Consider the following 13,662-nt stretch of genomic DNA (forward strand, 5'->3'; position numbering starts at 1 on the left):
TAACATGTTCTATCTACACTTCTTCTGTTAAAATGTAATAATCACTTATTCTTCTGTTTGGATACTTTACATTAGTTTTGGATGATACCACACATTTAGGTATCAATCCGATACCAAGTAGTTACAGGATCATACATTGGTCATAATTAGGGATGTCCGATAACATCGGACTGCCGATATTATCGGCCAATAAATGCTTTAAAATGTAATATCGGAAATTATCGGTATCGGTTTCAAAAAGTAAAATGTATGACTTTTTAAAACGTCGCTGTGTACACGGACGTAGGGAGAAGTACAGAGCGCCAATAAACCTTAAAGGTACTGCCTTTGCGTGCCGGCCCAATCACATAATATTTACGGCTTTTCACACACACACACGAGTGAATGCAAGCATACTTGGTCAACAGCCATACAGGTCACACTGAGGGTGGCCGTATAAACAACTTTAACACTGTTACAAATATGCGCCACACTGTGAACCCACACCAAACAAGAATGGCGAACACATTTCGGGAGAACATCCGCACCGTAACACAACAGAACAAATACCCAGAACCCCTTGCAGCACTAACTCTTCCGGGACGCTACAATATACACCCCCCCGCCCCCCCACCTCAACCCCAACCCCGCCCACCTCAACCTCCCAATGTCCCAAATTTCAAGCTGCTGTTTTGAGCCATGTTATAAAAAATAATGCACTTTGTGACTTCAATAATAAATATGGCAGTGCCATGTTGGCATTTTTTTTCCATAACTTGAGTTGATTTATTTTGGAAAACCTTGTTACATTGTTTAATGCATCCAGCGGGGCATCACAACAAAATTAGGCATAATAATGTGTTCATTCCACGACTGTATTTATCGGTATCGGTTGATATCGGTATCGGTAATTAAGAGTTGGACAATATTAGATATCGGCAAAAAAGCCATTATCGGACATCTCTAGTCATAATTTAAGTCCTCATGTGTCCAGGGATGTATTTCCTGAGTTTATAAACATAACATACATTTTTTTTAAACGAAAAAAGATTTTGTGATGCTAAAAAATATTGATGTAATCATAGTAGTATCGACTAGATACGTGCCTGTACTTGGTATCATTACAGTGGATGTCAGGTGTAGACCGGTACTTTTTAGAGGCGGTATAGTACAGAATATGATTAATTAGTATCGCGGTACAACCCCAGTTTGTACTAACAAGTACTGATGTTTGTTCGCAGGCTCTCTAAACGAGGACTCGTCCTTCGAGGACCTGACGGAGGAGAGCAGGAAGTTGGCGTGGTCCAACATGAGCCGCCTGACGCCAGCCTGCCGCCACAAGATCCACAAGGAGTACGTGCCCACGCGCACGTTGCCAGTGTTTTGACGTGACGTGTAACATTGGACTGATTGCACAGGGCGGTGACGGCCATCGCTGTGACCCGAGACGGAGCTTCCATTTTCACCACGTCCCAAGGTACTGCAAAACCTTTATTTTCTGCACTGCAAAAAGTCAGTGTTCAAAAACAAGAAGAAAAAAAATACAAAAATGAGGGGTATTTTAGTTGAACTAAGCAAAATGATCTGCCAATAGAACAAGACAATTTGGCTTGTCAAGACTTTCCAAAACAAGTCAAATTAGCTAACCTCAATGAACCCAAAAATATCTTAAAGGGGAACATTATCATTATTTCAGAATGGTTAAAACCATTAAAAATCAGTTCCCAGTGGCTTATTTTATTTTTCGAAGTTTTTTTCAAAATTTTACCCATCACGCAATATCCCTAAAAAAAGCTTCAAAGTGCCTGATTTTAGCCACCCGTCCATTTTCCTGTGACGTCACATAGTGAAGCCAACACAAACAAACATGGCGCATAGAACAGCAAGCTATAGCGACATTAGCTCGGATTCAGACTCGGATTTCAGCGGCTTAAGCGATTCAACAGATTACGCATGTATTGAAACGGATGGTTGTAGTGTGGAGGCAGGTAGCGAAAACGAAATTGAAGAAGAAACTGAAGCTATTGAGCCATATCGGTTTGAACCGTATGCAAGCGAAACCGACGAAAACGACACGACAGCCAGCGACACGGGAGAAAGCGAGGACCAATTCGGCGATCGCCTTCTAACCAACGATTGGTATGTGTTTGTTTGGCATTAAAGGAAACTAACAACTATGAACTAGGTTTACAGCATATGAAATACATTTGGCAACAACATGCACTTTGAGAGTGCAGACAGCCCAGTTTTCATCAATTAATATATTCTGTAGACATACCCTCATCCGCTCTCTTTTCCTGAAAGCTGATCTGTCCAGTTTTGGAGTTGATGTCAGCAGGCCAGGGAAGCTAGGGTCGATATTCTTCTCTTGATCATCTTCGGTGGCATAAGGGACGGTGTGAGCCAAGACATCCAGGGGGTTTAGCTCGCTCGTCTGCGGGAACAAACTGCCACCATTGCTTGCTGTGCTACCGAGGACCTTTGTCCCTGAATTGCTCACACACTCCGGCAGATTCAATGGGGGTCTGGCGGCAGATTTCTTTGACTTTATCGTTGGAAATGCATCTGCTTTGAGTGTCGCAGGATATCCACACATTCTTGCCATCTCTGTCGTAGCATAGCTTTCGTCGGTAAAGTGTGCGGAACAAACGTCCAATTTCTTGCCACTTTCGCATCTTTGGGCCACTGGTGCAACTTGAATCCGTCCCTGTTCGTGTTGTTACACCCTCCGACAACACACCGACGAGGCATGATGTCTCCAAGGTACGGAAAACATTTTTTTTTAATTTTTTTCACTCCATTCTGTTCCAGACTCAACACTTAAGATGTTCTCCAAAGAACTGAAGGACTTTCAGAGGAGCATGTCATTCTCTAACATGGTAGGAAGACCACCTTGCTGCTTCCTCTTATCCTCTGTTAAAAAGCAGTCCCGTTATAATGTGTTTTTTCAGGCCTTGTCGTCCTGCTTGATGCTAGCAGAAGCTCAAATGGTTGTTTGTTCCTCGTGGGACAACAACGTGTGCGTACATTGATACATTTGCGTCACGCTTTGTAAATCTCCCACTGACTGGTGTTGTCGTCTCCTCCAGTTATTTCTACTCCATTCCGTACGGGAGGCGCCAGGACACGCTGATGGGTCACGACGACGCCGTCAGTGAAGTGTGTTGGTTCGACAACAAGCTCTACACGGCGTCCTGGGATTCTACCGTCAAGGTGGAGGAGGCCGCCGCTGATTTCTCCCCCCCCCTGTTGTGTAGCAGTGACGTGATTGTGTTGCTCGCCACACGCAGGTGTGGCAGTGTGATCCCCACGCCTTGTGCGCTCACAAGAGGTCTCACTTTGAACTGCTGGCGGAGCTGGAACATGATTCTGGGGTGAGTTGTTCCATGGGTTTAGAACTATTAACAGTACACTGCTAAAAGTCACTGTTCAAAAACAAGAACATTTTTTTACAAAAATGAGGGGTATTTTATTTGAACTAAGCACAATTATCTGCCAAAAGAACAAAAAAATTTGGCTTGTCAAGACTTTCCAAAACAAGTAAAATTAGCTAACCTCAATGAACCCAAAAATACCTTAAAATTGGGGATGTCCGATAATGGCTTTTTAACTCTTAATTACCGATACCGATATATACAGTCGTGGAATTAACACATTATTATGCCTAATTTGGACAACCAGGTATGGTGAAGATAAGGTCCTTTTTAAATAAATAAATAAATAAATTAAATAAGATAAATAAATTAAAAACATTTTCTTGAATAAAAAAGAAAGTAAACTAATAATGAATGAAAATGAGTCACATTAACTGTTAAAGGTTAGTACTATTAGTGCAGTGTTTTTCAACCTTTTTTAAGCCAAGGCACATTTTTTGCGTAGAAAAAATGCGGAGGCACACCAACAGCAGAAATCATTAAAAAATGAACCTCAGTTGAGAGTAAAAAGTCGTTGTCGCAATTGTTGGATATGACTTTAAACCATAACCAAGCATGCATCACTATAACTCTTGTCTCAAAGTAGGTGTACTGTCACCACATGTCACATCACCCCCTGACTTATTTTGAGTTTTTTGCTGTTTTCCTGTGTGTCGTGTTTTAGTTCTTGTCTTGCACTCCTATTTTGGTGGCTTTTTCTCTTTTTTGGATATTTTCCTGTAGCAGTTTCATGTCTTCCTTTGAGCGATATTCCGCACATATACTTTGTTTTAGCAATCAAGAATATTTCTGTTGTTTTTATCCTTCTTTGTGGAGACATTGTTGATTGTCATGTCATGTTCGGATGTACATTGTGGACGCTGTCTTTGCTCCACAGTAAGTCTTTGCTGTCCTCCAGCATTCTGTTTTTGTTTACTTTGTAGCCAGTTCAGTTTTAGTTTTGTTCTGCATAGCCTTCCCTAAGCTTCAATGCCTTTTCTTAGGGGCACTCTCCTTTTGTTTATTTTTGGTTTAAGCATTAGACACCTTTTTACCTGCCCACTGCTTCCCGCTGTTTCCGACATCAACAGAGCAATTAGTTACCTGCTGCCACCTACTGATATGTAAGAGTATTACACGGTTACTCTGCCGAGCTCTAGACAGCACCGACACTCAACAACAACACATCATTTGCAGACTATAATTACTGGTTTGCACGAAATATTTTTTACCCAAATAGTTGAAATTAGATCATCTCCCACGGCACACCAGACTGTATCTCACGGCACACTGGTGTGCCGCGGCACAGTGGTTGAAAAACACTGTATTAGTGGACCAGCAGCACGCACAATCATGTGTGCTTACGGACTGTATCCCTTGCAGACTGTATTGATATATATTGATATATAATGTAGGAATCAGAATATTAATAACAGAAAGAAACAACCCTTTTGTGTGAATGAGTGTAAATGGGGGAGGGAGGTTTTTTGGGTTGGTGCACTAATTGTAAGTGTATCTTGTGTTTTTTATGTTGATTTAATAAAATAAAATAAAAAAACGATACCGATAATAAAAAAAAACGATGCCGATAATTTCCGATATTAAATTTGAAAGCATTTATCGGCCGATAATATCGGACATCTCTACTTCAAATAAGTATATTCTCACTAATAACAACTGTACTACTATACAACTATATATTTTCTATTGTTTCATTGAAAATAAAACAGCAAAGTCCATTTGGCTGTCATCCGTTTTAATTATGAGACACAATTGTGTCAAAGTCATGATTTTGTTTTCATGCTTGAAGTAAGAAATGATTACTTTAAAAAAGTAGTTTTATACTTGTGAGTGTTGATGACACAGCTTTGCAACAGTTGATATTCTAGTTTCAAGCATGTTTTACTCAATATAGGTCATCAAATCTCAGCAACAAGCTGTAATATCTTACTGAGATCATTTAGGACCAAAACACTTAAAACAAGTAAAACACTCTAACATAAAATCTGCTTAGTGAGAAGAATTATCTTATCAGACAGAAAATAAGCAAATATCACCCTTATTTGAGATATTTCATCTTACTTAGATTTCAGTTTTTGCAGTGTAGATATTGTATTTATGTCTTTTCTTTTTAATTAATCATGATCTGTAATTAATTCATCTAATGAATGTATTTTTTTAATCTTACCTAAAAAAAAAAAGAAGCTTTGTCTACGCCAAAAACAAAGCCACATTGGAATGTATACAAGCCCTAAACTCACATCTGACGTTTCCTTGAGTTTGTCGACACTATTTTTTGGGTATAATTCATCCGAGTCGCACTATTCACAGTCGCTAACATCGCAACCAAGTTTTGTGTCCTCTCTTTTTTTTATATGTATGTATGTGTATATATATATATACATATATATATATATTCATACATACATACTGTATATACATACATATACATATATGTGTATATATATGTATGTATATATATATGTATGTGTATATGTGTGTGTGTTAGAGATGCGCGGATAGGCAATTATTTCATCCGCAACCGCATCAGAAAGTCGTCAACCATCCGCAATCCACCCGATCTAACATTTGATCAGAACCGCATCCGCCCGCACCCGCCCGTTGTTATATATCTAATATAGACGATGCAAGGCATTAGTGAGGTTATAAAGCTTTTGCCTGTTAAAGAAAGGAGACTGATCCAATGCAGCACAGACATTCGCGTGCCACGCTGTCACGACCCAGACGCACACCAGTGCGCAATCATATGGGAGCCGCGCTGAGCGCACCTCCAAGCGCGTCTCGCTGCCGGCGACGGCTGGGTATATGGGCCCGACGCTCCAGCGCCATCCATTTTCAGGGCTAGTTGATTCGGCAGGTGGGTTGTTACACACTCCTTAGCGGGTTCCGACTTCCATGGCCACCGTCCTAGCTGCTGTCTATATAAACCAGGGTGAGCCCCACCCCTTTCGTGAGCGCACTGCGCGCGGAGTGACCCCTGTTACGCGCCCCCGGCAACAGGGGTGGCGGGCAGGTAAGCTGCGCGCGTGGAGTGACCCCTGTTACGAGCCCCCTGTTACGAGCCCCCGGCCACGGGGGTGGCGGGCAGGTAAGCTGCTTACCTGCTGCGCGTGACGCCGGCCGCGGCGAAGGCGGACGAGGTGGGGTGTCGGTGCGGTGGGCGCGGGGGTGACCCTGGACGTGCGTCGGGCCCTTCTCGCGGATCGCCTCAGCTACGGCTCCCGGTGGGGCCCTCTCGGGGGAAGGGGCCTCGGTCCCGGACCCCGGCGAGGCGTCGGGGGCCTTCTCCGCTCCGTAAAAGTGTTCATCTCTTTTTTTTTTTTTCTTCTGTTGTGGCATATGCTGCAGGTGCCTGCTCGTTTTTCGTATGTGGGTAACAACATTTAACTATGTATATATATTTCCGAATTGGTTTAACTGCCACCCGCCTGAATCTATTTAAAATCTAATTTTTTTTAATTTCAACCGCCCGACCCGACCCGACCCGCGGATAAAATCTAATTTTTTTAAATTTCATCCGCCCGATCCGCGGATAATCCGCGGTTGTGCCCGCAAACCGCGCATCTCTAGTGTGTGTATATATATATATATATATGTATATATATATTTATGTGTATATATATATGTATGTATATATATGTATGTGTATATATATACAGTACATATATATATATATATATATATATATATATATATATATATATATATATATATATATATATATATATATATATATATATATATATATATATATATATATATACAGGTAAAAGCCAGTAAATTAGAATATTTTGAAAAACTTGATTTATTTCACTAACTGCATTCAAAAGGTGTAACTTGTACATTATTTTTATTCATTGCACACAGACTGATGCATTCAAATGTTTATTTCATTTAATTTTGATGATTTGAAGTGGCAACAAATGAAAATCCAAAATTCCGTGTGTCACAAAATTAGAATATTACTTAAGGCTAATACAAAAAAGGGATTTTTAGAAATGTTGGCCAACTGAAAAGTATGAAAATGAAAAATATGAGCATGTACAATACTCAATACTTGGTTGGAGCTCCTTTTGCCTCAATTACTGCGTTAATGCGGCGTGGCATGGAGTCGATGAGTTTCTGGCACTGCTCAGGTGTTATGAGAGCCCAGATTGCTCTGATAGTGGCCTTCAACTCTTCTGCGTTTTTGGGTCTGGCATTCTGCATCTTCCTTTTCACAATACCCCACAGATTTTCTATGGGGCTAAGGTCAGGGGAGTTGGCGGGCCAATTTAGAACAGAAATACCATGGTCCGTAAACCAGGCACGGGTAGATTTTGCGCTGTGTGCAGGCGCCAAGTCCTGTTGGAACTTGAAATCTCCATCTCCATAGAGCAGGTCAGCAGCAGGAAGCATGAAGTGCTCTAAAACTTGCTGGTAGACGGCTGCGTTGACCCTGGATCTCAGGAAACAGAGTGGACCGACACCAGCAGATGACATGGCACCCCAAACCATCACCCAACCATGCAAATTTTGCATTTCCTTTGGAAATCGAGGTCCCAGAGTCTGGAGGAAGACAGGAGAGGCACAGGATCCACGTTGCCTGAAGTCTAGTGTAAAGTTTCCACCATCAGTGATGGTTTGGGGTGCCATGTCATCTGCTGGTGTCGGTCCACTCTGTTTCCTGAGATCCAGGGTCAACGCAGCCGTCTACCAGCAAGTTTTAGAGCACTTCATGCTTCCTGCTGCTGACCTGCTCTATGGAGATGGAGATTTCAAGTTCCAACAGGACTTGGCGCCTGCACACAGCGCAAAATCTACCCGTGCCTGGTTTACGGACCATGGTATTTCTGTTCTAAATTGGCCCGCCAACTCCCCTGACCTTAGCCCCATAGAAAATCTGTGGGGTATTGTGAAAAGGAAGATGCAGAATGCCAGACCCAAAAACGCAGAAGAGTTGAAGGCCACTATCAGAGCAACCTGGGCTCTCATAACACCTGAGCAGTGCCAGAAACTCATCGACTCCATGCCACGCCGCATTAACGCAGTAATTGAGGCAAAAGGAGCTCCAACCAAGTATTGAGTATTGTACATGCTCATATTTTTCATTTTCATACTTTTCAGTTGGCCAACATTTCTAAAAATCCCTTTTTTGTATTAGCCTTAAGTAATATTCTAATTTTGTGACACACGGAATTTTGGATTTTCATTTGTTGCCACTTCAAATCATCAAAATTAAATGAAATAAACATTTGAATGCATCAGTCTGTGTGCAATGAATAAATATAATGTACAAGTTACACCTTTTGAATGCAATTACTGAAATAAATCAAGTTTTTCAAAATATTCTAATTTACTGGCTTTAACCTGTGTGTGTATATATATATATATATATATATATATATATATGTACTGTATATGTATGTATATTTTAAATTTTCCTGAGGGAACTCTCCTGAAGGAATCAATCAAGTTATATCTATCTATATATACTGTATATATATATATATATATATATATATATATATATATATGTATATGTGTATATATACATATACCGTATTTTTCGGACTATAAGTCGCAGTTTTTTTCATAGTTTGGCCGGGCTCCAGTGCGACTTATATATGTTTTTTTCCTTCTTTATTATGCATTTTCGGCAGGTGCGACTTATACTCCAGAGCGACTTATATTCCGAAAAATACGGTATGTGTGTATACATGTATATATATATGTGTATACATGTATATATATATGTGTATATATATATATGTATGTATTCATGTGTATATAGGTATATACATGTAGATATATGTGTGTATATATATATATATATATATGTATGTATACTGTATGTGTATATATGTATGTACAGTATATATATATATATGTTTATATATATATATATATGTATGTATATATATGTATGTATGTATATATATGTGTATATATATGTATGTATGTATATATATGTATGTATGTATATGTATGTATGTATGTGTATATGTATGTGTATATATGTATGTATGTATATATATGTGTATATATATATATATATATATGTATGTATGCAATCTATATACATACATAGATATATATGTATACATACATGCATATATATGTATACATACATATACATGTATATATATGTATGTGTATATATATATGTATATAATATATATACATATATGTACATGTGTATATATATAAATGTATATATGTATGTATATATATGTAAATATATGTGTATATATATATGTATGTATGTGTATATATGTGTATATGTATGTATATATATGTATGTGTATATGTATGTATGTATGTAATCTATATACATACATATATATTTATACATACATATATATGTACATGTGTATATATATAAATGTATGTATGTATATATATGTATGTGTAAATATATGTATGTATGCCATCTTTCTACATATATGTATACATACATACATATATGTATGTATGTATACATACATATATTTGTATATATATATGTTTATAATATATATACATATATGTACATGTGTATTTATATATGTATATGTATATATATATTTATATATGTGTATATATATGTATATATATATATACTGTATACAGTATAAGTCGCACCTGCCGAAAATGCATAATGAAAAGGAAAAAAAACATATAAGTTGCACTGGAGCTTGGCCAAACTATGAAAAAAAACTGCGACTTATAGTCCGAAAAATACAGTATATATACTGTATATTTTAATTTTCCTAAGGGAACTCTCCTGAAGGAATCAATAAAGTACTATCTATCTATTTATATATATATGTATGTATGTATGCATATATATTTATTTATTTATGTATATATATATATATGTGTATATATACATATATGTGTATATATTTATGTGTATATATATATGTATGTGTATATATATTAGGGCCGCAACAACTAATCGAATAAATCGATTATAAAAATAGTTGGCGATTAATTTAGTCATCGATTCGTTGGATCTACGCTATATAGAGGCCTTTTTTTTTTTAAAATAAACCTTTATTTATAAACTGCAACATTTACAAACAGCTGAGAAACAAGCAGGGAGGTATAAGTCCCATATTTATAGTCTTTGGTATGACTCAGCCGGGGTTTGAACTCACAACCTACTGATGTCAGGGCGGACCCTCTAACCACTATGTATGGAGGATTTATGTCTTTTAATGCTGCCCTGTCTGCCTGACATTGTTTATTTTAGGTCCCCTGGCTTACATGACACAATTATGTGTCTCTATACAATGTGGAGCAGCTCCCCTAAACTAATTATCAATCATCTCCAATACAGCACATAATTAAAATTAAATTCAAAAAATGTATCAATATTTTTATTGTATTGAAACAATTTATAACGTATATTTGATCAAGGCTTATTAAATATTTATTATTGTAATGTCCTTTCATTACATGCTGCTGTAATGCATTTAAGACATTAATTAATGGAGTCCATCCATCCAAAAAAGTGGAGGGTGGGATCAATGACCTGATCCACAATGTAAACCACGGCCACTAAAAAAAAATCGTAAGTGTCCTGCTGCGCTGGATGTTGTGCAGACGTACCTAATGTAGTGGCCGAGTGTTTGAAAGTGCTGAGTGAGCATTTCTCCAGGCGATGACAAGGTTCTTATTGTGTCGTCGCAGGTGAACGCCATCTCACTGAGTCCTTCCGGGTCCTTGTTGGTATCAGGATGCAAAGACGGGGCCGTCACCATTTGGGACGCCAACACTTACGGCACGCTGCAGCAGGTGGACTGTCACCTTGGCACCGTGCACCGCGCCTCTTTCAGCCCTGGTGAGTCCTCACTTACATCACTAATTATTAACCATACTTCTAATATTCTCATAGCTATTAAATAAAAAACCTGCTAATGACCTTCTAAATATGTCTAACATTATTAGAGCATGGAGTCACTTAACGCTGCTTGAGGCTGAGCCAATCATCTGGTGGCTGATACTCCTCTAATATTGATATTATATGACATTGAGACATTTGATCCTTTTATCCCATAGATTGAAGCCACATACTCACATAGATACATACTCATCTAGATACATACTCACATAGATACATACTCACGTAGATACATACTCACATAGATACATACTCACATAGATACATACTCACATAGATACATACTCACGTAGATACATACTCACGTAGATACATACTCACGTAGATACATACTCACGTAGATACATACTCACATAGATACTGTACATACTCACGTAGATACATACTGACAGATACATACTCACATAGATACATACTCATCAAGATACATACTCACATAGATACATACTCACGTAGATACATACTCACATAGATACATACTGACAGATACAATACATACTCACATAGATACATACTCACGTAGATTCATACTCACGTAGATTCATACTCACATAGATACATATTCACAGAGGCAACTAGTAAGCAGTTGTAAAAGGTCAGACTACAGGTACAATAGCAAAACCGGAGGGAAAGTTTTGTAAACATTTTCGTCAAACCAAATCATATGAAAACAGAGGTACCACTCTGGATGCAATACATGATGTACATCATATAAATGTGTGTATATATTTAAATGTATGTGTATACTTTGTGTGTGTGTGTGTGTGTGTGTATATATATGTATATGTATATATATATATATACACACATGTGCATATATATACATATATATGTATATATATGTATGTACATTTATATATGTATATATACATATATATGTACATATATGTGTATATACATACATATATATGTATATACACATATATATGTATATATACATATGTATATATACATATATATGTATATACACATATGTATATATACATATATATGATATATGTATATACACATATGTGTATATACATATATATATATGTATATATACATATGTGTATATACATATATATGCATGTATATACACATGTGTATATACATATATATGTATATATACATATATGTGTATATACATATGTATATATATATATGTATATATACATATGTGTATATACATATATATGCATGTATATACACATGTATATATACATGTGTATATACATGCATGTATATACACAAATATATGTATATATACACACATATATATATACACACAAATACATATATATGTACATATATGTGTATATACATATGTATGTATATACACATGTATATATACATATATATGTATATATACACATATATATGTATTTGTGTGTATATATATATGTGTATATATACACGTGCATATATATGTATGCATATGTGTATGTATTATATATGCATGTACATATATACACATGTATATACACATATATATGTATATATATACATATGTGTATATACATGTATATACACGTATGTATATATATGTGTATATACATATGTACTGTATATATACATGTATGTGTGTGTATATATATATATACACTGTGTGTGTGTGTATATATATATATATATATATACATATACAGTATATGGCTATGCACATATAAATACATATATACACACAAATAATTATATGTATATGTATATATCTATACATGTAAATAAGTATGTATGTTTATATGTATGTACATTTATACAGACATACATGTAAGTGTATATAAGTATGTACGTATACATACAGTATGCTTCTATGTATATGTGTACACTCGGCGCGTAAATATGTGTATATATTCGTATAAATGTGTAATTTTACAAATATATGTAAATATATTTACATATATGTTAAATGTATATATGTATAAGTATACAAATACAGTATATATGCATACACATGTATAAATATTTGTATACATACAGCATATGCGGAGTTCTTTATATCATGTGTATTACATGAAGTACTTTACATTATGTGTTAGTGTTAGTACATTGTGTCTTCACCCTGTAGATGCAGACAAGAAATGAACATTTGGTAATCAAAGTTTGTACTTGACAGACAGTGTGCATGTGTTGACCATGGGTGCAGACAGCTGCATGAAGGTGACAGACGTGCAGACAGGAATGTTGATCTCATCTGTCAGAGCAGAGGAGGAGTTAAGGTAACTTGTTTTTCTATATTGTGCATTTTTGTACTCTGCTTTCAACATCTGTGTGTGTGTCAGGTGTTTCTGCTGGGATGGCAACTCGGTGCTGTGTGGTGGTCAGTCAGGTGACCTCCTGCTGTGGGACTTAATGAGCAACACTGTCACCTGCAGGATGGCTGCACATTCAGGTAGTTGACAC

General features: G+C 36.9%; 1 protein-coding gene across 2 annotated transcripts in view; it reads left to right on the forward strand.

Moving 5' to 3' along the window:
- nsmaf (neutral sphingomyelinase (N-SMase) activation associated factor) overlaps nucleotides 1–13,662 on the forward strand; it is a 58,080-nt gene that overhangs the window by 44,100 nt on the left and 318 nt on the right. Inside the window, exons 22-30 of one of the 2 annotated variants that reach the window (XR_009815781.1) lie at nucleotides 1,221–1,332; nucleotides 1,398–1,456; nucleotides 2,791–2,858; nucleotides 2,931–2,998; nucleotides 3,069–3,192; nucleotides 3,270–3,353; nucleotides 11,070–11,220; nucleotides 13,380–13,478; nucleotides 13,542–13,651. Coding sequence is in view for 1 of the 2 variants with exons in the window: in XM_061965860.1 (XP_061821844.1) it covers nucleotides 1,221–1,332; nucleotides 1,398–1,456; nucleotides 2,791–2,858; nucleotides 2,931–2,998; nucleotides 3,069–3,192; nucleotides 3,270–3,353; nucleotides 11,070–11,220; nucleotides 13,376–13,478; nucleotides 13,542–13,651 (879 nt within the window). In the remaining variant the exon portion in view is untranslated. Of the gene's footprint in view, nucleotides 1–1,220; nucleotides 1,333–1,397; nucleotides 1,457–2,790; nucleotides 2,859–2,930; nucleotides 2,999–3,068; nucleotides 3,193–3,269; nucleotides 3,354–11,069; nucleotides 11,221–13,375; nucleotides 13,479–13,541; nucleotides 13,652–13,662 lie in introns of those variants that run through there. The other variant, XM_061965860.1, reaches the window with a different exon arrangement.

The sequence above is a fragment of the Nerophis lumbriciformis genome, linkage group LG07 (genome assembly GCF_033978685.3).
Source record: "Nerophis lumbriciformis linkage group LG07, RoL_Nlum_v2.1, whole genome shotgun sequence".
In the NCBI taxonomy this organism is placed as follows: domain Eukaryota; kingdom Metazoa; phylum Chordata; class Actinopteri; order Syngnathiformes; family Syngnathidae; genus Nerophis; species Nerophis lumbriciformis.